General features: G+C 41.2%; 1 protein-coding gene across 3 annotated transcripts in view; it reads left to right on the top strand.

Moving 5' to 3' along the window:
- Positions 1-26,945, top strand: part of IHH (Indian hedgehog signaling molecule) — a 77,068-nt gene that overhangs the window by 39,414 nt on the left and 10,709 nt on the right. For 2 of the 3 annotated variants that reach the window (XM_072122332.1, XM_072122333.1), the window contains exon 2: positions 15,719-15,983. In XM_072122332.1, coding sequence (XP_071978433.1) covers positions 15,719-15,983 — 265 coding nt within the window. Of the gene's footprint in view, positions 1-15,718; positions 15,984-19,646; positions 19,819-21,666; positions 21,928-26,945 lie in introns of those variants that run through there. The other variant, XM_072122334.1, reaches the window with a different exon arrangement.

Raw genomic sequence — 26,945 nt, 5'->3', positions numbered from 1 at the left:
AGTCTGATGGGCCTTTTTTCCATTCAGACGCATTGAGGAAGGTGAACATTTTTCTCTTTGTGTTTACTTTGTTTCAGCTCAGCCTGAAAAACACCAATTCTAGGTGAAAAGTGTCCGTTGTCGATGTGTTTGCTAAGTGGGTCCGGTTCCAGGTCAGTAGAAGAGTAACCACCCTGCCTGGGTCTTACTGTTCCACTTGACAGTGCAGCTGGGCGCTGGCTGGGGCCTTGCAGAGCGGCTTCATATTGCGGATACCTTAAAGGGACGCTACACCTAAAGACTGTGCCGTCTCAACTGATGAATGCAATCTCTTATTCTCTGTTATCAGCCCCTTCAGGCAGAGTACTGCCTCGGTGATTAGTATAAAATATATCAATCTAGTAGTAACAATATAAATGTGGCTCCTTTTAAGAAGCTGCATGAGTGAAAATCTTGATGTTTTTGTCCTATTTTCATGACTTGGCCCATTTTGGAGGTCAAGTCTTCCAGTTCTATTTTCTGGAGGAGGTCACAGTACATTTGGATTCTTTGTGGTATATATTGAAGTGTTAAAAAATATGTATGACATATTAGGGGGTTATAGTCATATACATAGACTAAGCTTGACCTCATAGCATGCAGCTTAGTAGTGGGATAATGTTAATATTTTGTGATTGTATCCTTGAGATATCATTTATAGTGTTACCAGACTGGAGCAGCACAATGAGGCTCCGACATTGCAGAGGTGGAGGACACCAGTCTAACCATCATTGTGGTGACTGTCAAGTTCTACTTTTAGACCTGCTTTTAGATGGTCTAAACTTGGCGCACCCTCCTTACTTTTTTGCCACACTATTTCCCGCCCAGGTGTGCCTTCTTTCCTGGAGACCACGCCTTTTCCGAAGGCTGTGTCCCCTGTGTCAAACAAGTTGGAAAAAAATTGTCTTAAAGCCTTCATAAGTGTGCAAATGATATCAGAGGTCTGACCAAAGTACCTTCATTCCCCTCACAGTGGGGCACATTTACTAAGTGCTTTGTGCCAGTTTGCTGTGGGACTTCTTTTCTGCACGTTCTTTTAGGTGGAAACTGTTTGCACAGGTATTTAAGAAGTGTCAGCACTTGACCCTTTTGTGGCTCGGCTGCACTGGATTCCATGCAACACAAATTAGGGGGCGTTCAGTCGGACCTTTCGCCGTATTTAACATGCAAAGTTTGTTGCGCGCCCTATGTTAAAGGCGCACCACAAAAAAAAGTTGGTAAACTCTGCAGGGCCAGTTCTTCATGACTCTGGCACACCCAGCATTATACACGGGCAGAGCACTTTTAGTGCAGTTTCCCACATTCTTAGTAAATGTTCCCCATTGACTTTTATGTCTTTTTGCAAAACACATAAGTAACAACAGAGATGTGGTAGGTACATAATCCTACAGTATCGATCCAAAGAAAGACAATGATACAGAATCCGTCCACTCCAGATATGTTCTGTACCGATCCACCTCACCCTGCATATTAGATGTAAGAAAACTCTTTTTAGTTATCATGTAGTTCACCCCAGGTCATGTACACAACAGTCATATCACTGAGCCCTTTATTAATACTCATCAATTGCTCCGGCTGTAAATGTCCATAGAACCTCTACAATATAGCCAATAGAATGTTTTGGTAACATCCTGTATTACACTCCTGAGCTGCACTCACTATTTTGCCGGAGGCGTCACTGTTTGAATATATGGCGTTACATGCTATATTAAGCCCCTTTCACACTACACGTGTAGGGGCGTAACGTATATCAGCGGCCAGATACAAGTCCCCATAGATGGCTATGGCGCCGGACGTAGCATGCATGGGGAAAGGATACAACATGCTCTATCTTTGCCCGTACGTATGGCGGGGTGCCGAGCATCGCGATGGAGAGGGGAGGGGTGAGCACTGCACAGTGTGCAAGTAGCTTTATCATAGTACACGAATATAAGGCTGTAAAAAGATGCAAGTCCTTCAAGTCCAACTAACTTATACTCCAACTTATAGGCCACTGTGTACGGCAGATGTTGTTACATTGTGTTACACATTATACTATGTCTATTAGTGAGGACTTGTGAATGTCCCTGCTCGTGTTGATTGCCCACATACACCACCCTATGATTTGATGGGATGTGTTGCAGGTATCGATCGGCCGCTCGGATTCCTCGTCCTAATCTCGGCGCTGAACCAGTTGGACTTTTGACCCCCCGATCGGGAGCCGTCATAGAAAAGGCTGTTATTATGTGATGGGGTTTCTAGGTGGATCTCCACCTTTAAATGAAGAACAAACATTGGGCCGCATTCCAGCAGAATCACTCAGCGGTGGGGTGGGAAGGTCCAAGGAGCTGACCTGTTAACCCTCTCATTCACAGGGGGGGCAGAAGCAAGCAGTCACTGCCTTACCAAGGAATTAACCCTTGCCTGACGTAACCAAATTAAAAAAAAAAAAAAAATCTCTCCCCATCTTTTAAGTTCATGTTTTACTGGTTGATGGCTTGTTTTTTTTGCGGAAAACATAATAAATTAGCCAAACAAAACAAATATATATATATATCATATCAGAAACTCAATAAAACTCGTTGATGGGGTTAGATTGAAGAAACAAGTTTTGCCATTATTCTAATTAGATTTTTTTAAATTGTAGACTAATCCTTACTTTTAGAAAACTAGCAGAATAGACAGAATATTTGGGTCGCCATACTGTGAAAGCCATAGGTTCTTTAATATTTCCATCTACACAGAGCTGCGCGGTGGCTTATAGATAGAAGTTTTGTTTTCGGACATTAGACTCTTTGATCAATGTTCATCAACTTTTTTGGGAGGGGGTTTAATGAAAAAATGTCAGATATGGGCATTCAGATCTTTTTTTGTATACATATTTAAAATTATTAATATTTTAATATAATTACTATTTAAATTGTGATAATGATGTTAGTTTTTATGTAACATTTGAATGGAGAGCTAAGTAGGCAGTCATGCAGGGCATTTATAACACGTTTAGAAACGCAATGCAAACGCCCAGAGACTGTAATGAGCACCCGGTTTTGTGGAAAGCCATATGTAATCGTGCTTAGCCCCGTCTCTAGGAGCTTTGCTTTTCTAAACGCAATGTAAATACCCCATTAAACCGCACCCTAAACTTTGTTGTTGTTTTTTTTTGTCCCCTTGCCCACAAGGCTGGTATAACCTGGGGATCTCCTGTATATAATGATATATGTACAGCCGGTATAACCTGGGGATCTCCTGTATATAATAATATATGTACAGCCGGTATAACCTGGGGATCTCCTGTATATAATGATATATGTACAGCCGGTATAACCTGGGTGTCTCCTGTATATAATGATATATGTACAGCCGGTATAACCTGGGGATCTCCTGTATATAATGATATATGTACAGCTGGTATAACCTGGGGATCTCCTGTATATAATGATATATGTACAGCCGGTATAACCTGGCGATCTCCTGTATATAATGATATATGTACAGCCGGTATAACCTGGGGATCTCCTGTATATAATGATATATGTACAGCCGGTATAACCTGGGGATCTCCTGTATATAATGATATATGTACAGCCGGTATAACCTGGGGATCTCCTGTATATAATAATATATGTACAGCTGGTATAACCTGGGGATCTCCTGTATATAATGATATATGTACAGCCGGTATAACCTGGGGATCTCCTGTATATAATGATATATGTGCAGCTGGTATAACCTGGGGATCTCCTGTATATAATGATATATGTACAGCCGGTATAACCTGGGGATCTCCTGTATATAATGATATATGTACAGCCGGTATAACCTGGGGATCTCCTGTATATAATGATATATGTACAGCTGGTATAACCTGGGGATCTCCTGTATATAATGATATATGTACAGCTGGTATAACCTGGGGATCTCCTGTATATAGTGACATACGTACAGCCGGTATAACCTGGGGATCTCCTGTATATAATGATATATGTACAGCCGGTATAACCTGGGGGTCTCCTGTATATAATGATATATGTACAGCCGGTATAACCTGGGGATCTCCTGTATATAATGATATATGTACAGCTGGTATAACCTGGGGATCTCCTGTATATAATGATATATGTACAGCCGGTATAACCTGGGGATCTCCTGTATATAATGATATAAGTACAGCCGGTATAACCTGGGGATCTCCTGTATATAGTGATATATGTACAGCTGGTATAACTTGGGGATCTCCTGTATATAATGATATATGTACAGCCGGTATAACCTGGGGATCTCCTGTATATAATGATATATGTACAGCCGGTATAACCTGGGGATCTCCTGTATATAATGATATATGTACAGCCGGTATAACCTGGGGATCTCCTGTATATAATGATATATGTACAGCCGGTATAACCTGGGGATCTCCTGTATATAATGATATATGTGCAGCTGGTATAACCTGGGGATCTCCTGTATATAATGATATATGTACAGCCGGTATAACCTGGGGATCTCCTGTATATAATGATATATGTACAGCCGGTATAACCTGGGGATCTCCTGTATATAATGATATATGTACAGCCGGTATAACCTGGGGATCTCCTGTATATAATGATATATGTACAGCCGGTATAACCTGGGGATCTCCTGTATATAATGATATATGTACAGCCAGTATAACCTGGGGATCTCCTGTATATAATGATATATGTACATCCGGTATAACCTGGGGATCTCCTGTATATAATGATATATGTACATCCGGTATAACCTGGGGATCTCCTGTATATAATGATACATGTACAGCCGGTATAACTTGGGGATCTCCTGTATATAATGATATATGTACAGCTGGTATAACCTGGGGATCTCCTGTATATAATGATATATGTACAGCCGGTATAACCTGGGGATCTCCTGTATATAATGATATATGTGCAGCTGGTATAACCTGGGGATCTCCTGTATATAATGATATATGTACAGCCGGTATAACCTGGGGATCTCCTGTATATAATGATATATGTACAGCCGGTATAACCTGGGGATCTCCTGTATATAATGATATATGTACAGCTGGTATAACCTGGGGATCTCCTGTATATAATGATATATGTACATCCGGTATAACCTGGGGATCTCCTGTATATAATGATATATGTACATCTGGTATAACCTGGGGATCTCCTGTATATAATGATATATGTACAGCTGGTATAACCTGGGGATCTCCTGTATATAATGATATATGTACAGCCGGTATAACCTGGGGATCTCCTGTATATAATGATATATGTACAGCCGGTATAACCTGGGGATCTCCTGTATATAATGATATATGTGCAGCTGGTATAAGGTAAACATCTTGTATATAGTGATCTGATTATTCTGGTAATTATGTCATACTTTTTTCATGCCTTCTTCCATGAATCAAGCAGATCACAGCTTGACTGTTCCTGGCTGTTTGGGTGTAATATACAGTATGTGCACCGGTCTTACCATTAATAAACTGCTGAGTCAGATGCACATTTTGCTACATCAAGGCAGATACATTCTATTAAGAAACACAAATATAAAATTGCAAACGCACAATGGGGCTATGCATGCTAGCCATAACAGATACTCCTAGGAATGCAGACAAGTTACTGGCAGAGTAGATGGACCTCACTCTTTATCTGCTGTATCAACTGTATGCTGTGTACCCAGCTGAGAAAAACATCAAATAAATCAGAAATTAAAATGTTCCTTTCATTTCAGATCAACTTTCTTTTTACAAATGAGACAAAAGCATAGTAGTTATACGTCTGTACATAGGGGGCAGTATTATAGTAGTTATACGTCTGTACATAGGGGGCAGTATTATAGTAGTTATATTCTTATACATAGGGAGCAGTATTATAGTAGTTATATTCCTGTACATAGGGGGCAGTATTATAGTAGTTATATCCCTGTACATAGGGGGTAGTATTATAGTAGTTATATTCTTGTACATAGGGGGCAGTATTATAGTAGTTATATTCTTGTACATAGGGGGCAGTATTATAGTAGTTATACGTCTGTACATAGGGGGCAGTATTATAGTAGTTATATTCTTGCACATAGGGGGCAGTATTATAGTAGTTATATTCTTGTACATAGGGGCAGTATTATAGTAGTTATACGTCTGTACATAGGGGGCAGTATTATAGTAGTTATACGTCTGTACATAGGGGGCAGTATTATAGTAGTTATATTCTTGTACATAGGGGCAGTATTATAGTAGTTATATTCCTGTACATAGGAGGCAGTATTATAGTAGTTATATTCCTGTACATAGGAGGCAGTATTATAGTAGTTATATTCCTGTACATAGGGGACAGTATTATAGTAGTTATATTCTTGTACATAGGGGGCAGTATTATAGTAGGTATATTCCTGTACATAGGGGGCAGTATTATAGTAGGTATATTCCTGTACATAGGGGGCAGTATTATAGTAGTTATATTCTTGTACATAGGGGGCAGTATTATAGTAGGTATATTCCTGTACATAGGGGGCAGTATTATAGTAGTTATATTCTTGTACATAGGGGACAGTATTATAGTAGTTATACGTCTGTACATAGGGGGCAGTATTATAGTAGTTATATTACTGTACATAGGGAGCAGTATTATAGTAGTTATACGTCTGTACATAGGGGGCAGTATTATAGTAGTTATACGTCTGTACATAGGGGGCAGTATTATAGTAGTTATATTCCTGTACATAGGGAGCAGTATTATAGTAGTTATACGTCTGTACATAGGGGGCAGTATTATAGTAGTTATATTCTTGTACATAGGGGGCAGTATTATAGTAGTTATACGTCTGTACATAGGGGGCAGTATTATAGTAGTTATATTCTTGTACATAGGGGGCAGTATTATAGTAGTTATATTCTTGTACATAGGGGCAGTATTATAGTAGTTATACGTCTGTACATAGGGGGCAGTATTATAGTAGTTATACGTCTGTACATAGGGGGCAGTATTATAGTAGTTATACGTCTGTACATAGGGGGCAGTATTATAGTAGTTATACGTCTGTACATAGGGGGCAGTATTATAGTAGTTATATTCCTGTACATAGGGAGCAGTATTATAGTAGTTATACGTCTGTACATAGGGGGCAGTATTATAGTAGTTATACGTCTGTACATAGGGGGCAGTATTATAGTAGTTATATTCCTGTACATAGGGAGCAGTATTATAGTAGTTATATTCCTGTACATAGGGGGCAGTATTATAGTAGTTATACGTCTGTACATAGGGGGCAGTATTATAGTAGTTATACGTCTGTACATAGGGGGCAGTATTATAGTAGTTCTACGTCTGTACATAGGGGGCAGTATTATAGTAGTTATATTCCTGTACATAGGGGGCAGTATTATAGTAGTTATACGTCTGTACATAGGGGGCAGTATTATAGTAGTTATATTCCTGTACATAGGGGGCAGTATTATAGTAGTTATATTCTTGTACATAGGGGGCAGTATTATAGTAATTATATTCCTGTACATAGGGGGCAGTATTATAGTAGTTATACGTCTGTACATAAGGGGCAGTATTATAGTAGTTATACGTCTGTACATAGGGGGCAGTATTATAGTAGTTATATTCCTGTACATAGGGGGCAGTATTATAGTAGTTATATTCTTGTACATAGGGGGCAGTATTATAGTAGTTATATTCTTGTACATAGGGGCAGTATTATAGTAGTTATATTCTTGTACATAGGGGCAGTATTATAGTAGTTATATTCCTGTACATAGGGGGCAGTATTATAGTAGTTATATTCCTGTACATAGGGGGCAGTATGATGGTAGTTATATTCTTGTACATAGGGGCAGTATTATAGTAGTTATATTCCTGTACATAGGGGGCAGTATTATAGTAGTTATATTCCTGTACATAGGGGGCAGTATTATAGTAGTTATATTCTTGTACATAGGGGCAGTATTATAGTAGTTATATTCCTGTACATAGGGGGCAGTATTATAGTAGTTATATTCCTGTACATAGGGGGCAGTATTATAGCAGTTATATTCTTGTACATAGGAGCGGTATTATAGTAGTTATATTCTTGTACATAGGGGGCAGTATTATAGTAGTTATATTCTTGTACATAGGGGGCAGTATTATAGAAGTTATATTCTTGTACATAGGGGGCAGTATTATAGTAGTTATATTCCTGTATATAGGGGGCAGTATTATAGTATTTATATTCCTGTATATAGGGGGCGGTATTATAGTAGTTATATTCCTGTACATAGGGGGCAGTATTATAGTAGTTATATTCTTGTACATAGGGGGCAGTATTATAGTAGTTATATTCTTGTACATAGGGGGCAGTATTATAGTAGTTATATTCCTGTACATAGGGGGCAGTATTATAGTAGTTATATTCCTGTACATAGGGGGCAGTATTATAGTAGTTATATTCCTGTACATAGGGGGCAGTATTATAGTAGTTATATTCCTGTACATAGGGGGCAGTATTATAGTAGTTATATTCCTGTACATAGGGGGCAGTATTATAGTAGTTATATTCTTGTACATAGGGGGCAGTATTATAGTAGTTATATTCCTGTACATAGGGGGCAGTATTATAGTAGTTATATTCCTGTACATAGGGGGCAGTATTATAGTAGTTATATTCTTGTACATAGGGGTCAGTATTATAGTAGTTATATTCCTGTACATAGGGGGCAGTATTATAGTAGTTATATTCCTGTACATAGGGGGCAGTATTATAGTAGTTATATTCCTGTACATAGGGGGCAGTATTATAGTAGTTATATTCCTGTACATAGGGGTCAGTATTATAGTAGTTATATTCTTGTACATAGGGGGCAGTATTATAGTAGTTATATTCCTGTACATAGGGGGCAGTATTATAGTAGTTATATTCCTGTACATAGGGGGCAGTATTATAGTAGTTATATTCCTGTACATAGGGGGTAGTATTATAGTAGTTATATTCCTGTACATGGGGGGCAGTATTGTAGTAGTTATATTCTTGTACATAGGGGGCAGTATTATAGTAGTTATATTCTTGTACATAGGGGGCAGTATTATAGTAGTTATATTCCTGTACATAGGGGGCAGTATTATAGTAGTTATATTCCTGTACATAGGGGCAGTATTATAGTAGTTATATTCCTGTACATAGGGGCAGTATTATAGTAGTTATATTCCTGTACATAGGGGGCAGTATTATAGTAGTTATATTCCTGTACATAGGGGGCAGTATTATAGTAGTTATATTCCTGTACCTAGGGGGCAGTATTATAGTAGTTATATTCCTGTACCTAGGGGGCAGTATTGTAGTAGTTATATTCTTGTACATAGGGGGCAGTATTATAGTAGTTATATTCTTGTACATAGAGGACAGTATTATAGTAGTTATATTCCTGTACATAGGGGGCAGTATTATAGTAGTTATATCCCTGTACATAGGAGGCAGTATTATAGTAGTTATATTCCTGTACATGGGGGGCAGTGTTATAGTAGTTATATTCCTGTACATAGGGGGAAATATTATAGTTGTAGCTTTAGAGTACAGAAGTGTGAAAAATAAAACATAAAAGCTTTCAAGTCCAAGGTTCTGTCTTGGGATTGTCACTTCCTGGAGACTTGGTTGGGAAGGACAATGTTCCCATATCTTATCAAATAAGGAACTAATTTTCCTTGCAGCTGTGTTTGAATTCCGAGCCCTTGATAACACTGTGTGCTGAGGATTCTTTACCTATGGCTGGGACTGCACAGCAATGGCAACATTGTGGCAGAAACAAATACACAAAATGACAAGGCAATGCGCTGCCATCACAGGGTAACAGTCTTCCCACACACCGGATTTGTACATAAAACCATAGATTCTTCAAACGTTCCTCTAGATAGGACTGTAGTGGATAGTGCAGACTAGGGATGCAGTTGATGTAGTGGATCACATGACCACTTATCATATAGATTCCTTCTCTACACTGGGGTGAAGAAGCTCGATCAGATGTTCAACCAAGTTTTCTAATTTTACTGCTTCAAATAAAAAATGTGTTTTTAAAAATCTTTCCAATTGAATTGCGACTGCCGCCGCTGTGCAGGACTCTGCACCTCTGTGTAGCCCCCTATATCTTGTATGTGTAAGGGGTGGATAGACAGCAGTATGACTGCAGATTCAGACTACAAAGGATTTGTTTGTTGTCTGTTACCATGGAGAGACACAATTCTGCATAGGAGATGAAACATTGCAATGAGTTTCCATTTGCTGCGTTTCAATGCATTTGTGAGCACTTTGTTATGCAGATGTGCATTGTGGGTAATGAAGGTGCATTGTTCCTGTGACAATAGAGCGTGTGCTCCCTTTATCACACACTAAACAGCGCTCATAGCACAATAGTGTATAGGAAAATGAATGTAGTGAAGGATTTGCGAGGACTTTTCATGTGCAGCGCTCCATGACACCTGGCCAAAGTCCAATTAGCAAAAATATAGATAAATGGAGGATTCATAGTAATGGGAAGCACAAAACTCTCTGTAGGATTATGTCTGATGTTAAGCATCTTATAGAGCCAAGTAATACCTAAAAAACTTCACATTAAATTACAAAAAAATCCCAATAATCATGAATCCTTCAGTGCTCAATCGTCACCCAGCTTTTCTATACTTCTGAATAACCAGTCTGTGTAGTTATACATCTATATAGGACTGTGATATAACATTGTGCTAGGGGATTACTAACTGCAATCTGCAGTATAGACAGGATTCTGTACTGTAAGAGTCCGTCCCAGTAATAAAGTAACCTGCTCCTCAGTTATTTATATAACGTAAATCTCATTTTGATCATAAATGTGCACATTCTGATTTTTCTTTGCAGGAGTTTTTGCTTAATATGAGATTAATCTGGATTTAGTTGATATGAATCTATATATGAGCAGCAGTACAGCCTTACCCTCACCTGCACGGGATCAATACATTGCGCTGCCATTAATGTGTTCTATCGATTGGACTTTATTGTCCTGTCCTGCACATTGTGTTCACTCTATAAGCTGGAAGAGCAAGGTCAGGGAGAAGCAATGTGGTGTATAGGGTGTACTTGCCACTATATACATATACAAGGTATACCTGCCACTATAGACATGTATATAGGGTGTACCTGCCACAATATTATATATATATATATATATATATATATATATATACATATATTCTATATAGGGTGTATCTGCCACAATATTATATATATATATATATATACATATATTCTATATAGGGTGTACCTGCCACTGAATACATGTATTTAGGGTGTATCTGCCACAATATACATATATATGGTGTACCTTCCACTGTAGACATATACTGTATAAGGTGTACCTGCCATTATATACATGTATAAGTTATACCTGACACTTGTATACTGAATATCAGCAGTAAAATACAGGTGGGTATAGCATACCCCATATACTATATCTGAATAAATATACATTTACATAGCATATAGTCTTACAGATGTTTACATACTCTGATACGGATGATTTTAATATACCTGCCACCATATTAATGTATATTATATATCTGTTGCGTGCATAATACAAAGTGTATTGGTCAGTAGGGGGCGCTGATGAGATCAGAAGAATATAATGACTAGTATATGATACATTGGTTACAGTGTGTCATTGCGGCTGGTGGTGATTAGTGACCAGTGGGTACATTGTGCCCTGGGACGTGTTACTGCTATGGCCACAGTGGGCACTGGGACCCTGTTGCTGGCTCCTGCTCAGCTCATTGGCACCTTCAGGTTTGTAAACATTACCGCATTGTCTGAAATATTAATGAGGTATCCATATTTTATAAGTGTAGCTGTGTGAGGGCAGACAGCCTGATGCTGGCACAGAGGACTGGTCCCGGGAGGGAGATAAAACAATCTATTAGAGGCGATCTCTCCATCCTGACAGGGTTGTGCAGCAGAATGTTTTTGTGGTTCCTTATTGATTGGAGGTATATCAGAAGATCTGCAGAGAACGTACAGAGGGACAGGAGGAATGTATGAAACGTACCCCCCACCCTATAGCAGTCTATCTATAGGGATCACAACCCGTGGCCCATAGACATATCAGAACTGGTCTTCTACCAGGATCATGTAGAATAGGTCATAGTCAAATATGATGGAACATGGCGTTACCTTGGGGAAGATTTCTGCCATATAACTATAGTGTCCCTTTTATTATTAGGGTAAAGAAGAAAACATGTTATGGAGTCTCCAACCGCTCCCCCATATACACCAGTAACAAGAAAATTCACTAGCATGTATGACCATGTAGACTGCAGCCAGGGTTAGCTATTATTATTGTGATACTGACTTAAAGGAAATCTACCATGTGATTTGATGCAGTATGAAGCAAACATACCTTGAGAATGCTGTAGCTACACTGATGCAGGATTATATCTTGGTTAATCCCTGAGCTGAGTGGTTTTCCTGAAAAAACAATAACATTCGGGACCTTGGCAAAGCTGGGTCAGGCTGGCTGACAGAAACACATTACACACAGGACCTTGGGAAAGTTGGGTAAGGCTGGCTGACAGAAACACATTACACACAGGAGCTTGTAATTACAAATGGAGGTTAGTCAAGACATGACTAATCAACCTGAGCTGGATCACTTATACACAGGAGCTGGGGGACGGTGCAGCAATTGATTATTCTACCTTCAGGTACAACCCAGGGATTACATCATCCTCTCCTGCAGAGAATAACTCACGTGCTAGGAGAAGTGCTGAAGGAGCCATAGAAGCGACAGAGCCTTATTATCATAATGTTATATCTGTTTTATCAGCAAAACCACTCAGCTCAGGGATTAACCAAGATATGATCCTGCATCAGTGTAGCTACAGCAGTCTCATGGTATGTTTCTTCATAATGCATCAAATCTAACGGTAGGTTTCCTTTAAGGACACCCGACTTACAGACGGACCTCTATGACCTCTGGTAAATCTTTAGTCCCAGGCTGAAATAATCAGCTGTAAAGTGTCTGTAATGAAGTTTAATTGATAATTCTTGTTTCCATGACAGCAGAAAATGTTGAAAAACCAATTGTCACAGATACAAAATTTACTAGTTCTGACTTGCATACAAATTCAAATTGAGTACAAATCTAAAGAACCTATTTTGTAGGTAAACCAGAGACTGCCTGTATATAGATTTATATTCCAAGATTGTACTGGAGCATGTCCTCACACTGCTGTGCTCCATGATTTCAGGAGCTAGTGTGAAATATTGTGTGAAAAGATGTGTAATCATTAAAGATCAGCAGACCTGATGGTCGGGTTCGTTTGTCTGACATGGATATATTGCTGGAATAGTCGCCGAACACCCAATCCGGGTCAGGAAGCCGTACCAAAACGCCGAACCCAACCATCGGGTCTGCTATCTCTAGTAATTATACCTTTGTGTATGTTGTTAGTAGCAGCAGAACTGTAAAATAAAGACTGTATCCCATAGGACTGTAGCCTCTCCAAGTGCCCTTGTGTTCTGACACTTTTCCACAGCTCTTAATGACTGCTGTAGTATCCAACCAGAAACCAGCTACAATAAGATAGAGAGCTGTGCAGCAGCTCAATGCTAAGTGTTGAGAGGACACGTCCCCAGTGCACAAGGAAAAGCTAAAATCATGGAATATAAATCAAAATTTCTAAGTTCTGCTGCTACTAACATCTCTCCAGGGACAATACCTAACACTAGCTGCAGTCTACAAGGTCACATATGCTGCCAGGTTCCCTATCAGTAGGGTATGACAATAAAGCTTCCCCACGATTGCTGCCAGTAAGCAGCATATGATATAGATGATTGACGATTCCACCAGAGCCCATTGCACTGCCCTAATGGAACAGACAGAAGGGGGGGGTATCCTAATGAGTCAACCCCTTTAAGCTTATGTAACCAAAGTAAAAACAGAAACTGATGCATTCTAGGAGTAAACAAAAACCTAAAAATGTACTATTTTGAGCATGTTCCCTGTTGGCCTAATGCCTCGTGATGATGGATTTTTACTTTAATCTGCCTCCAAAATCTGAGCTTAAACAGGGCACACAGGGCAAAACCCACCCTGGAATCAGTGCTTGGCGTTTCACCTGTCCCAACAGCGAGCTGGAGATTAAATGTTATACATGTGCAGTACTGGTGTAGACACAGCTGGCGGGGCAAGTTTCAGCACGGTCCGGCTGGCTGCACTGAGGAGAGTCACTATGCCCTGGGTTGTACTACAACATCTGATACCACGTCTGTGGGCACCAGCAGCTTTCTCCCATTGTCTCCAAATCAGGACTTTCCTTTGAAATCGGGTATATTGATGATGTCATTTGATCTCATATCAGATTGTAGTAAATAGCTGTGGTTTATTGGGTAGAAGACGGCTGAGAATAGTTACAGTGTGCCTGAGCAGTTAGGATGTTCTGATGATCGGTAGATTATTTGGGCAAAGGGTCCTATAGCTGATTGTACCACTCGATACATCCGCTGTAGCGTAGAACAGCATCTCATCCCCCGGCCTCTATAACATTGGCAAGGACCACGGGTGAGACCATCTTTGTGGCAATGCTTTCCAGTTATCCGCTGATCCGCAGTGGGCAAAGCAAACTAAAGCTTAGTCCTATATTTTGACAGGAGCTCTCTGACCGAGTGACCGTCTTCCTACCTTTTTAACCCTTTGTAGTAATTTATGTGAAAATTACTTCTGTCAACACAATGTTATAGATGGCACAGAACATGGAACACAAATGTTCCTGATTTGTGGAGCCAATGCCCCATGGCAGCTACATGGCATGACCCAGGCTGAGAATCTATGGACGAAGAGAAACTTTACTTTGACTTTTGCACCATCCTAAAGGACTATTCCATTCTCAAGCCTTCACTTGAAATGCAGAGGTTATGAGATATTTGCCTCGTCAGGATCAACCCCATAAGTTACCAAACTATCTATCAGTAGAGTAAAACGTCACTCAGACATAAAAGGAACTTGTTAAGTTCTAGCTTTGCGGGTGCAGGGGCTGATGAGCGTCGTATAATGGGCACAATTCAGTTGTATTAAATGAAACCTGTGCAGCGAGGGCCGGGGCTGTGTGCACACAGACAGTGTTTGTGCGCCAGGACTGAACCACTTGTGATTTGCTGTGTTTACTCCTATGAATCAAAAAGAACGTGCTACATCCCTGCAGCCAATCCGACGGCTGCAGAAACGTGGGACGCACGAGCCCACTACAGTGTCTGTGCTGATACTGCATGTGAATGGGGCTCCTATACTGTGCATACGCAGGGAGCACACCCTGAGCTTTCCAGGACAGGGGATGGGGATAGTGCGGCCCATCCATCACACATTAAACCTCATGAAATGGTTCTTCCAGCAACATTGCCTGCTCTTATATATCCCTTGAAGTAACTTGATGTCTAAAACCTAGCAAAAACTGCACTATGTGTAAGATCGTGCCGATGTAACTTGCTCAGATAAGGTGAGGAAGTGGTGTAATGCAGGTCTCCAGGCTCAGACTACACAGTTTCTCTGTAGTCTGTAGCCATGGAGACACAATGGATGATATGGATGCTATAGACCAGAATTTGCAGAATTGCATTTACATGTTGGAAATGACTGGATTTTAGTATAATCTTCTAATATGCACCAAGCTCAGATTCTGTAGCTCATATCTTGTTTTCTCTTTTTCAGCGCTGCAAAGATCGTCTGAACTCTTTGGCCATCTCTGTCATGAACCAGTGGCCGGGAATTAAGCTGCGGGTGACTGAAGGTTGGGATGAGGACGGCCATCATTCTGATCCTGAATCCTTACATTATGAGGGGAGAGCGGTGGACATCACCACCTCGGACAGGGACCGCAGTAAATATGGGATGCTGGCCAGGCTGGCTGTGGAGGCTGGATTTGACTGGGTGTTCTATGAATCTAAAGCGCATATCCATTGCTCTGTGAAGTCAGGTAAGAGCATTGCTTTTTATATGATTATAGCTTATAAGATGTCTTAATTGTCCCTCAATGTGTTGACTATATCGCTTGTCTTGTTTAACCTTATGTATGATGTTTGCACATTACTTGCTTGTTTTTAAAATTGTTTTGTATAGAAACAATGAACTGGTTTTCTCTGCTTTGCGATGCAATTTCACACATTTAATTTCATCTGTAGGGGGAGCTCAACACTTATGATTTTTCCAGCTTCTATTGAGTTAAATAGTTATGTTGTTAGCTCCCCCTAGTGGTGGCTACAAATAGCCAGAAAGTAATTCAACTAGACAACATTTCTCTGTTAGACCTGGTGCTATGCAATACTCAATATCTCCAGTGGGGGCACTGCAGGAAAATGCAACACTTGCAGGTTGCACCACTGATAACAGCTGATCACTAAGATCCTAGAGGGAGAAGATCATTGATGGGCCAGTCTAATACGGGCAGCCCCTATAGAATAAGATTACCTTACAATGGACTATTTTTTCTCAAGGAACAAGGTAACTTTCCAGAATGAATGGTGTAGGTCTATTCTATTAGAATGTTTTTTTTTCATTGTATGTAATCCACAGCAAAGCAACTGAGGTCTCTCCCGGATCCTTTCCCGATACTGTAACCGCTGTCAGATTAAGTTGTTTATCTGTTATTGATCCAGGTTACAGCATGTCTTGCCGTACCTCCCGTTCCTCTTAGAATAGAAAATCAATAATTAATCCATACTGCACTTTCTTTGGAGGACTAGTAAATCACACATGGCTCTAATTGGAAATGCGCTAAAAATAAAAGATGCTTGAGGGAGTTGCCTATAAGAATCATAAGTCCTGTGTAGCCGCCTACAACTGCAGCGGTAATATCTGTCTATATATAGTGCTTGGTACAAAAGAGAATGGAGGTGTCTATACATTGGACAATTATTTACAGAAATGATGGAGTTAAATAAACTTTATATAGATATTTTTTTGACTTGATTCCACCCAAGAATGTTTCCCAGATAGCTACACATCTGTATGCTGGGATAAGATTGGAAAGCTTTGCCCTGGTGGCCATAATTGGAACTGCATGAACAATGCACAAGGGGGGACTCATGCGTCGCTTTTGCGGCACGGCTGCACTATTCTTCATGCAACACAAATTTGTGCACAGTCAGACCATGTGTCACATGCCCAATGTTAGGCTACATTCACACGGCCGTATGGGGGACGTATATACAGCCCACGTATATACGTCCCCGATAGAGGGCAATGAGCGCATGGTGCCACACGTTCCGTAGCCGGGGGGAAGATAGGATATATCCTATCTTTCCCTGTAATACGCCACAGTGCGCCATACATTGCTATGGAGAGGGGCGGGGTGAGCGCTCTCCCGGGTGCCGACGTGTGCCCGCCATGGTACGAAACAAGTGTGAATGTAGCTTTTAAGGTGACCCAAAACCGTTGGTGCACTCTGTCAGAGCAGTGCAGGGGGCGCCAGATTCATGAAGAATGGGCAGCACAAATCATGAATCTGGAGCTCCCTGCACACTGTACATGTTACTGCACATAGTAAAGACTACATTGTTTTAAGTAAATATGCCCCAGTATTTCTGGAACCCCACGCAAAGTTACATCTGGGGGAACCCCAATATATAGCTCCACTACGAATTGCACATTGAGGAGCCTATTGTACCAAGTTTTTCTAAAGCTTTTGGGTGTCATTTGGAAGCATGTGTCATGTTTCCCTGATTTATGGGGCCCCAAGCAATTGCTTTGGTTTCTTTGTGGGTAAATCTGCTCCTAAATATACATGTTTATATTCAGAATTTACAGGCAGTCCCCGAGTTACATACAACATAGGTTCTGTAGGTTTGTTCTTAAGATGAATTTGTAGGTAAGCCGGAACTGTATATTTTATAGTTGTAGCTCCGGCCAAATTTTCTTTGGTCTCTGTGTGTGGTGGATTTTAAAAATGTTGGGTTGTCATAAGAACCAGGAATAACAATAAAGCTTCATTACAGACTCCTGTGATATCTGTTATAGCTGATCATTGTAGCCTAAGGCTGAAGTACAGGAAATTACCAACATTCAGAGGTCCGTTTGTAACTAGGGTCGTCTGTAAGTCGGGTGTTCTTAAGTAGGGGACCGCCTGTATTGGTTTAAAGGAAATCTAACATAAAATATCCATCCTGATAAACCAGGGACATTACTCATAGATCCAGGCACTGGGACTGTGATATCTTCTTATATTTGTTATCCGTGGCCTCCTTCCTTCTATTATTAACTTTTTAAATTATGCTTAAGCGGCAGAAGGGCTCTAGGGGGCATTACCAGAGCCCCACTGTGCTGCAGCTCAACAGGCTGTTACACTATGCGGGAGCACTTTCCCTCTCCCACTGTGTTAGATTACAGCAGGAAGTGGGATGGCGATGTGCCAAAGGAGCAGGGAGGGACACTGTAACGGCCTGTGAAGAAGCAGCACAGACGGTCTCTGGTAACACCTTTACAAGCCTTCAGGGTCATTAGCATAATTTGATTCTAGAAGGAAGGAGGCCATGGATAACATATATAAGAACACAGTCACAGTATCTGGATGTATGATGTTCCTGGTTTATCATGATGGATTTTTGATGTAGATTTCATGTAAATAATTATATGATTTAAAAGAATGATAATCTGCACAAGAATGCATGCAAAGCATATGGCTCCTATAAATCCAATCCTAGATTACCAAACTACACTGTGTAATACATGTTCAGCTCTGGTGGTCATAAATGGTACTGACATTTTTTACACTATTTTCTGTCCTTGATGCATTACATGTTTGTCTGAATTTCTCTTCCATTTACACGGGTACATGGTGGCAACGCGAAATCCAATGCATTCTACACTGCGAAAAAAAAAATTGCACTTAAAGGATTTATACAAAAGTCTTTCCTCCTCTGCATTCCTAAGGGCAGCGGCTTTCTGTGTTGTGTTCTGGGTGGAAGCCCTGTTATTACACGTCTTGTCCTTCCCGTGCCTCGCTCGCTCGGTTTTAATGCCCATTTGCCTCGAGATTTCCTTTGTAAAATTAAAAAACAAACATTCTGCACAAATATTTGCAGTTTGATCTGGCAGAGCTCGCACATAGCTCACTAGACCATTCTAGATGTTTGTATAATACGCTCTGCCCCCCTGGGGTTTGACACCGGCCCGCCGCACAGCCAGAGGTTAATACTGGCATCTCTGCTACTAGTAGTGTTTTTGGATCGCAGTCCATGTGTTGATTCTGTATAATTCTGCCAAGGAGAAGTGGGGTAAAAAAAAAAGAAAAGAAAAGAAGATTTTCTAACATTTGGCAAAAATGTGACAATTTTTGGAAAGCAGAATTTTTTGAGTTCCATCTGGTTTCTGTGCGATTTAGCTGTAAGTGCTGAGAGTCCAGGGTGTGAGTGACATGTGAGATGCACAGGAATGATGTGTTGAGAATGAAGCCCCCCTTTTCTCAGCTTGGGGTGCTCTATAGTTTTTTTTTTTTCCATGGTCCTCGTCACAGGGGCTCATGGCTGAAGATGGTCCCCTATGCCTTGGTAAGTATTATTTGTTTCAATGTCTTTACATATTACTGGTTAAGGTCAGCTGACTGTGGGTGGTTTACGGTACTCTCTCTGTGTTTTCTCGGCAGAGCACCATGCATATGGGAATTCACCCACCGCCCATCAGGACAATGTCTGGAAGTCCTCTGCGGGCAAGAGCAGATCAGAAGAAGCACAAGATCCGCACTCTGTGTGGAGGACACAGGGGGCTGCAGATGTGCAGGCAGAAGGCAGGGACGACCCATGGGACAACCACCTCAGGTGAGATGATATATCAATGAGGCCACAGTATTATATAATCCCTTCATAGGGTCCCAAATAGATTGAAAATTGAGTATTACAACTATTAGGCCAGCTGTGCAAATAATGTTTTCCATTTTGCATTTATACTCTGCACAAAGTGGTTAGAAAAGACAGAATGGTTATTATGTCCATCAGATCGGTTAAAAAAAAGTTGCAATAATTGTTGCAATCTCACTCTAGTAGGGGTAGAAGTAACACTTCAGGACAGATGTAGAAGTAGGAAACGGAATGATGTGTCTGATTTAACAAATGGCAGAGGATGTTTGATATAACTGGAAGAATGTACATTGTGTCATTGTGATCCCCATGTGCACACACACCTATAAATGTGTATAGTCCTAGAACTGGCAGCATTCAAGACCCAAATATCCTAAAACTGGTGCACTGAGCATTGTGTTTCTTTGCACTTGCTTCGTGCTGGTTGTGCCACATTATTTAATAGTGGTGCCTGCCATTTACTTAATCAGGTCACTTTTCAGGAAGTGACACAGTTGCACCCATTTTCTCTTGGCGCACTTGGGTCTTTGATGTGCCACATTTCAGTTGTAAATGTGTCATAAACTACAAATACACAGTACCAGGCCCCTTTAGGTACACAGTAATAAAAAGTATCAGACTAATGCGTTGTCTTTGGGGTGCAGGAGTAGAGAAAATGCTTTGTATGTTTTATGGCCTCTTATTCAACAATTCTGGTGCAAATTTATCTAAAAAGGAATTATTGCTCACCTGGGGGGGGGATTGTTTTTCTTTTATTGTCTGTATGTTCTTAAAAATTGAAAATAAAGAAATATCTGATTTAAAAAAAAAAAAAGATATTGCTCACATCTTTAAAGGAAATCTACAATCAAAATCCATCATGGATAAACCAGGGGCACTTACTTATAGATACAGACACTGTGGTAATATTTTTTATCCATGGCCTCTTTCCATCCAAAATCAACTTTTAGATTTGCTAACAAGAGAGAAGGGCTTTTGGGGGTGTTGCCATGCATGCTGCAGCTTCACAGGCTGTTACACTGTCTCCTTTCCCCTATGCTCTCCCAGAACTTCCCCCTCCTTCTGCCTGATGCAATCCCACTGCAGCAGAGGAGGGTTCAGCTTCTTCTCGTTGGCACCATTTTAAAAGTTCATTTCAGAAGGAAGGAGGCCATGGATAAAAAATATAAGAAGATACCCCAGTCCTGGTGCCTGGATCTATGTGTAAGTGCTCCTGGTTTATCATGCTTGAATTAATGGTTGATTTCTAAGAACCTAGCAGAACTGTCAACATGTTCTGACTGCTGGAGAACCACTAGTTGGAGATACAAGATCTAAGCTGTATAGCATTGGAGACCATAAAAAGTCTAAAATATACTGCACCAGAGGTCTAAGCTTTATAGCAGTGTGGACCTTATGAAGTCAACGCTTCAGAGTATTGGAGACCATACAAGGTCTAAGCTGCATTGTCCTGTAGACTAAACAAGGTCTTAGCTTCATAGTAATGGAGACCATTTGAGCTAATGGAACATATTCTCCACTTAAGCCACCCATATAGCTGCTCTGTGGAAGATATTGTATCACTATCATTTGAAAGAACATTGGGAAACTTCACTGTGCCTCTGTGGGATAATAGGGATAATTTAAGCCTGGATGTTCACGGTGATGTCTACAAGGAAAAAATGCCTGTGGCACTCACCCATCCCCGAATTGTAAAATTGTAATGATGATGTAGATGTAAAAAAAAAATTTCTGAATTTTTTTTTTTTTTTTTGTATAATAGGTGTAAAGTGGGGTATAGCTATTGATAGTTTATGTTCTTCCTTGCAGGACACAAGTAGCTGAAGAATTAGGATCTACCAGCTTCAAAGAACTAACAAAGAAGAAGAAAAAAGGTGAAAGAAAGCAAAAAAAGCAAAAGAAGGGAAAAACTCCAGGAGGTGATGAGAAAAAAGCCAAGAAAAGGAAAAATGAAGGGAAAAATACAAGTGACAAAGCCTCACGGAAGGCAAGGAAGAAAGGGAAGGGAAGGGTGATGAAGGAGAACTGAAGGAGTGAAAGATATGGAGTGACAAGTCTGGAGAAAGGCAATGATGAGAAGGTGCAAAAAAACACGGAGATAAGAAGGCGGGGAACACAGCGACTTCCAATCCCAAGGCACCGCAATGGGCACGGCAATGATCCCCAAACAAGCACAAACCTATGAGATAAGGAACAAAACATTTATAGGAACAGCAAGGACATAGAAGAAAACTAATCACTGGATGTGTGAGGAAATATGAAGGATAATATGAAGCAAAGCATCACTAATCAACCAATGGAAATGAGCATTATTCTGTGTGTTAACTTATATGTTCAAATATATATATTTGGCCAGTCACGTCTAGCAAATGCACTGCTGAGCTGTCTTAGATTATACGTGCGTCTAGTTCATTAGCCCAATTTACTAGTAATGTGGGAAGATATTACACGTGAATAGTACAGCGAGGCAGACTGTCACACTGCTGAACAAAGTTGTGAATGGCATAGAAAGGCAGTCACAGTGTTATTACCAATGTGTATATTCCATGCGGATTTAAAACAAGGATTGAAAATGTATAGAGACTTTTTTAGGTTCCGTCATATATAATAGATAGAATATTCAAGAATTCACAAAGATGAATATATAAAGTAGGTTCTATACAAGGGGATTAATTAGCCTTCATGAGTAACCTGTAGGATATACCCCGATATAGGGCCACTGCAAGCATAAGACAAATGATGCAGCTCCCGCTACACTGCCAGCCTGGGAAGCTGAAGCACTGTATGGGGTCATCCGTGGCTGGCACTATGGTGGCATCCTAAGAGACATGTGTGGCTAACACCCTCAATTTCTGGAAGCAAGGAAGCCATGCTCCCAGAAGGTCATTTAAGGCTGAGGATGTGTATGGGGGCCTCAGTGGATGGCATACAGGGAAGGGATTGTTGGGGACCAAAGGCTCAGTTTTATCTTGCCACATTATTTCTACTTTAGGAACCCCAACTTTTCATACATTCCTAAAAGTTACATTCCAGACCAGCTAGGAAGATGGGACAGAGACAAGTAGTCAGGACATTTCAATAATAAATGTGGAACTTATATAAGAAAACTGTGAGATACTGAGGAAAGGGCATTATTGGTATTTGTTCTGACGTTTACGTCAGTGTCTTCTGTAGTCATGGTGGTGGTCATGGCGAGGATCGATTTACTGTATTTGTAGAGAACTTCTTACTGGTCAGAATGTGAAATTGGTCAAAGACAGAGATCATTAAGCGGATCAGTAAAGAACATAGGCACCACTTAATTTTGGCCCCTTCATTGTATGCACCGATGTCCAGCTTCCTTTAACCTATTGTGTGCTAGCTACCTATCCCCGACCCATTCACTTCACTCATCTGCACCATAGCAGTTTCTGGATACAAAATTTAGAATGTTCATTAGTAGCAAAATGTATCTAACGGAGGTCCTTGTTTTTATCGGCATGGAATACACAACCATTAAGAGGGGGTCTCGTGAAGGCAGCCCCTTCTCTATCAGCTGGTTGCCGCAGGTCGGCCACTCACATCTGCAGGTGAAATGTAATGGGAGCTCCAGTGCGCTTTGACTTAGGGCCACCTCTTTGTCAGAAGATGTATTCATACCAAGATCTTAAGGAGAGGGGGCTTCAGGGGTCTTTGATAATTGGGGGCCCTGATTTTGCATTGGGGCCCAGGAGCCTCAGGTTATGCCTCTGCCCCCTTCTATGATGTCCATATGGACAGGGGTTGTCTTGATGATCAGCCCCTTTAACTTATACTAAGTGATTGTCAATGTGACGGTAGAAGGGACTCCCCCTGCGCGGGTAGTGGCTACTTACTGAACAATTTACAGAAATAGCTAATTTATTACTGTAAGCGATTTATATTTTTTTATGTCCAGTCGTTTTTTGGTACTAAAGTGATTGTATATTTTGCTTCTGTGAAAATTGTACAATATATTTAAAATAAAAGTGATCTGTGAGAATCCTCCTGTGGTTTTATATATTCCTTAAAATGAATGGGTGCGGAGGTGAAGATTGAAATTGTATGCTGGAGTTCTCCAGGACTGAGGTATTGATGACCTATAACTAGAACAGATGATCAATATCAGATTGGCAGGGTTAAACCCCATACGGCTCCCGATGGAGCCGAAATCTCTGCAGGGGGCATAGCACCCCAGCCTGCCCTGCACTATACATGAGGGGACAGTTGGTCATACCCCAGCTTTAAGACGCACAACTGCATCTATCGTATACGTATTATCATGACTGCAGGCTCTATATGCTAACGCACTCTGGCATGCGGTGAGTTAATAGTATTTGCGGCCGGAACGATAAAATATGAGAACAGAATAACATTTCTTACGTGATTGGTCATTATTTTCATGTTCCATTCCTTAAGGTTATACAATACGACACAAAACAAGCCTGGGTCTCTCAGTTACAGGTCGGAGTGCCACGTGGTGACATAGGAGCGACTGGGGGAGGGGGGTCAACAGTCTGGAAGCACCCAGCACCCATTAGAGGGACCTTTTCTCTATTGGTAATATCTTACATAACAGTTGTCGAGCCCATACAAGATGAAATCATTCCGGCTCTGAAACACTCTGTGCTGCCAGAAACCCTCCGATAAGTAACCTTTGTCTTTGACCTCACTTATATCTTCACTGTCTTCACCATTGTCTTTGTCCCATGCAGCCCCAACAAAGGAGAGAATAAACTAAAGTTCCCAGGATCTGCAATTTCCTCTCCTGAAATACTCTGCACTGCGTATAATGACCACAAGGGACACAGAAATATCTTGAATCTGACAAAAGTAAAAACAAAAAACCCCTTAAAAAGAAATGGACAGAAATGATGCTTCCGCCGAAATAAATGTGAGCAAAGGAATTTTGGTGCGTCCACTAATTAGCATCACAGGGTCTACAATTTTGTCAGTGGCCTGTATATAGGGCTACAGCTCCTCCCTGTGCTGTATATAGGGCTACAGCTCCTCCCTGTGCTGTATATAGGGCTACAGCTCCTCACTGTGCTGTATATAGGGCTACAGCTCCTCACTGTGCTGTATATAGGGCTACAGCTCCTCACTGTGCTGTATATAGGGCTACAGCTCCTCACTGTACTGTATATAGGGTTACAGCTCCTCCCTGTGCTGTATATAGGGCTACAGATCCTCACTGTACTGTATATAGGGTTACAGCTCCTCACTGTACTGTATATAGGGTTACAGCTCCTCACTGTACTGTATATAGGGCTACAGCTCCTCACTGTACTATATATAGGGTTACAGCTCCTCACTGTACTGTATATAGGGTTACAGCTCCTCACTGTACTGTATATAGGGCTACAGCTCCTCACTGTACTATATATAGGGCTACAGCTCCTCACTTTACTGTATATAGGGTTACAGCTCCTCACTGTGCTGTATATAGGGCTACAGCTCCTCACTGTGCTGTATATAGGGCTACAGCTCCTCACTGTGCTGTATATAGGGCTACAGCTCCTCCCTGTACTGTATATAGGGTGCAGCTCCTCACTGTACTGTATATAGGGTGCAGCTCCTCACTGTACTGTATATAGGGCTACAGCTCCTCACTGTGCTGTATATGGGGCAACAGCTCCTCACTGTACTGTATATAGGGCTACAGCTCCTCACTGTACTGTATATAGGGCTACAGCTCCTCCCTGTACTGTATATAGGGTGCAGCTCCTCACTGTGCTGTATATAGGGCTACAGCTCCTCCCTGTACTGTATATAGGGTGCAGCTCCTCACTGTACTGTATATAGGGTGCAGCTCCTCCCTGTGCTGTATATAGGGCTACAGCTCCTCACTGTGCTGTATATGGGGCTACAGCTCCTCACTGTGCTGTATATGGGGCAACAGCTCCTCACTGTACTGTATATAGGGCTACAGCTACTCACTGTACTGTGTATAGGGTTACAGCTCCTCACTGTACTGTATATAGGGCTATAGCTCCTCACTGTGCTGTATATAGGGTACAGCTCCTCACTGTGCTGTATATAGGGCTACAGCTCCTCACTGTGCTGTATATGGGGCTACAGCTCCTCACTGTACTGTATATGGGGCTACAGCTCCTCACTGTACTGTATATGGGGCTACAGCTCCTCACTGTACTGTATATGGGGCTACAGCTCCTCACTGTACTGTATATAGGGCTACAGCTCCTCACTGTACTGTATATAGGGCTACAGCTCCTCACTGTGCTGTATATAGGGCTACAGCTCCTCCCTGTACTGTATATAGGGCTACAGCTCCTCACTGTACTGTATATAGGGTTACAGCTCCTCACTGTACTGTATATAGGGCTACAGCTCCTCACTGTACTGTATATAGGGCTACAGCTCCTCACTGTGCTGTATATAGGGCTACAGCTCCTCACTGTGCTGTATATAGGGTTACAGCTACTCACTGTGCAGTAATTAGGGTGCAGCTCCTCACTGTGCTGTATATAGGGCTACAGCTCCTCACTGTACTGTATATAGGGTTACAGCTCCTCCCTGTGCTGTATATAGGGCTACAGCTCCTCACTGTACTGTATATAGGGCTACATCTACTCACTGTACTGTATATAGGGCTACAGCTACTCACTGTACTGTATAAAGGGTTACAGCTACTCACTGTACTGTATATAGGGATACAGCTCCTCACTGTACTGTATATAGGGTTACAGCTACTCACTGTGCAGTAATTAGGGTACAGCTACTCACTGTACTGTATATAGGGTACAGCTCCTCACTGTACTGTATATAGGGTGCAGCTCCTCACTGTACTGTATATAGGGTTACAGCTCCTCCCTGTGCTGTATATAGGGCTACAGATCCTCACTGTGCTGTATATAGGGCTACAGCTCCTCACTGTACTGTATATAGGGTTACAGCTTCTCACTGTACTGTATATAGGGCTACAGCTCCTCACTGTACTGTATATAGGGTTACAGCTCCTCCCTGTGCTGTATATAGGGCTACAACTCCTCACTGTACTGTATATAGGGTGCAGCTCCTCACTGTACTGTATATAGGGTTACAGCTCCTCTCTGTGCTGTATATAGGGC

This window comes from Engystomops pustulosus, chromosome 8 (assembly GCF_040894005.1).
Source record: "Engystomops pustulosus chromosome 8, aEngPut4.maternal, whole genome shotgun sequence".
In the NCBI taxonomy this organism is placed as follows: Eukaryota; Metazoa; Chordata; class Amphibia; order Anura; family Leptodactylidae; genus Engystomops; species Engystomops pustulosus.
Note: the sequence above shows the minus strand (reverse complement) of the source record. Positions and strands in the feature narration are given on the sequence as shown.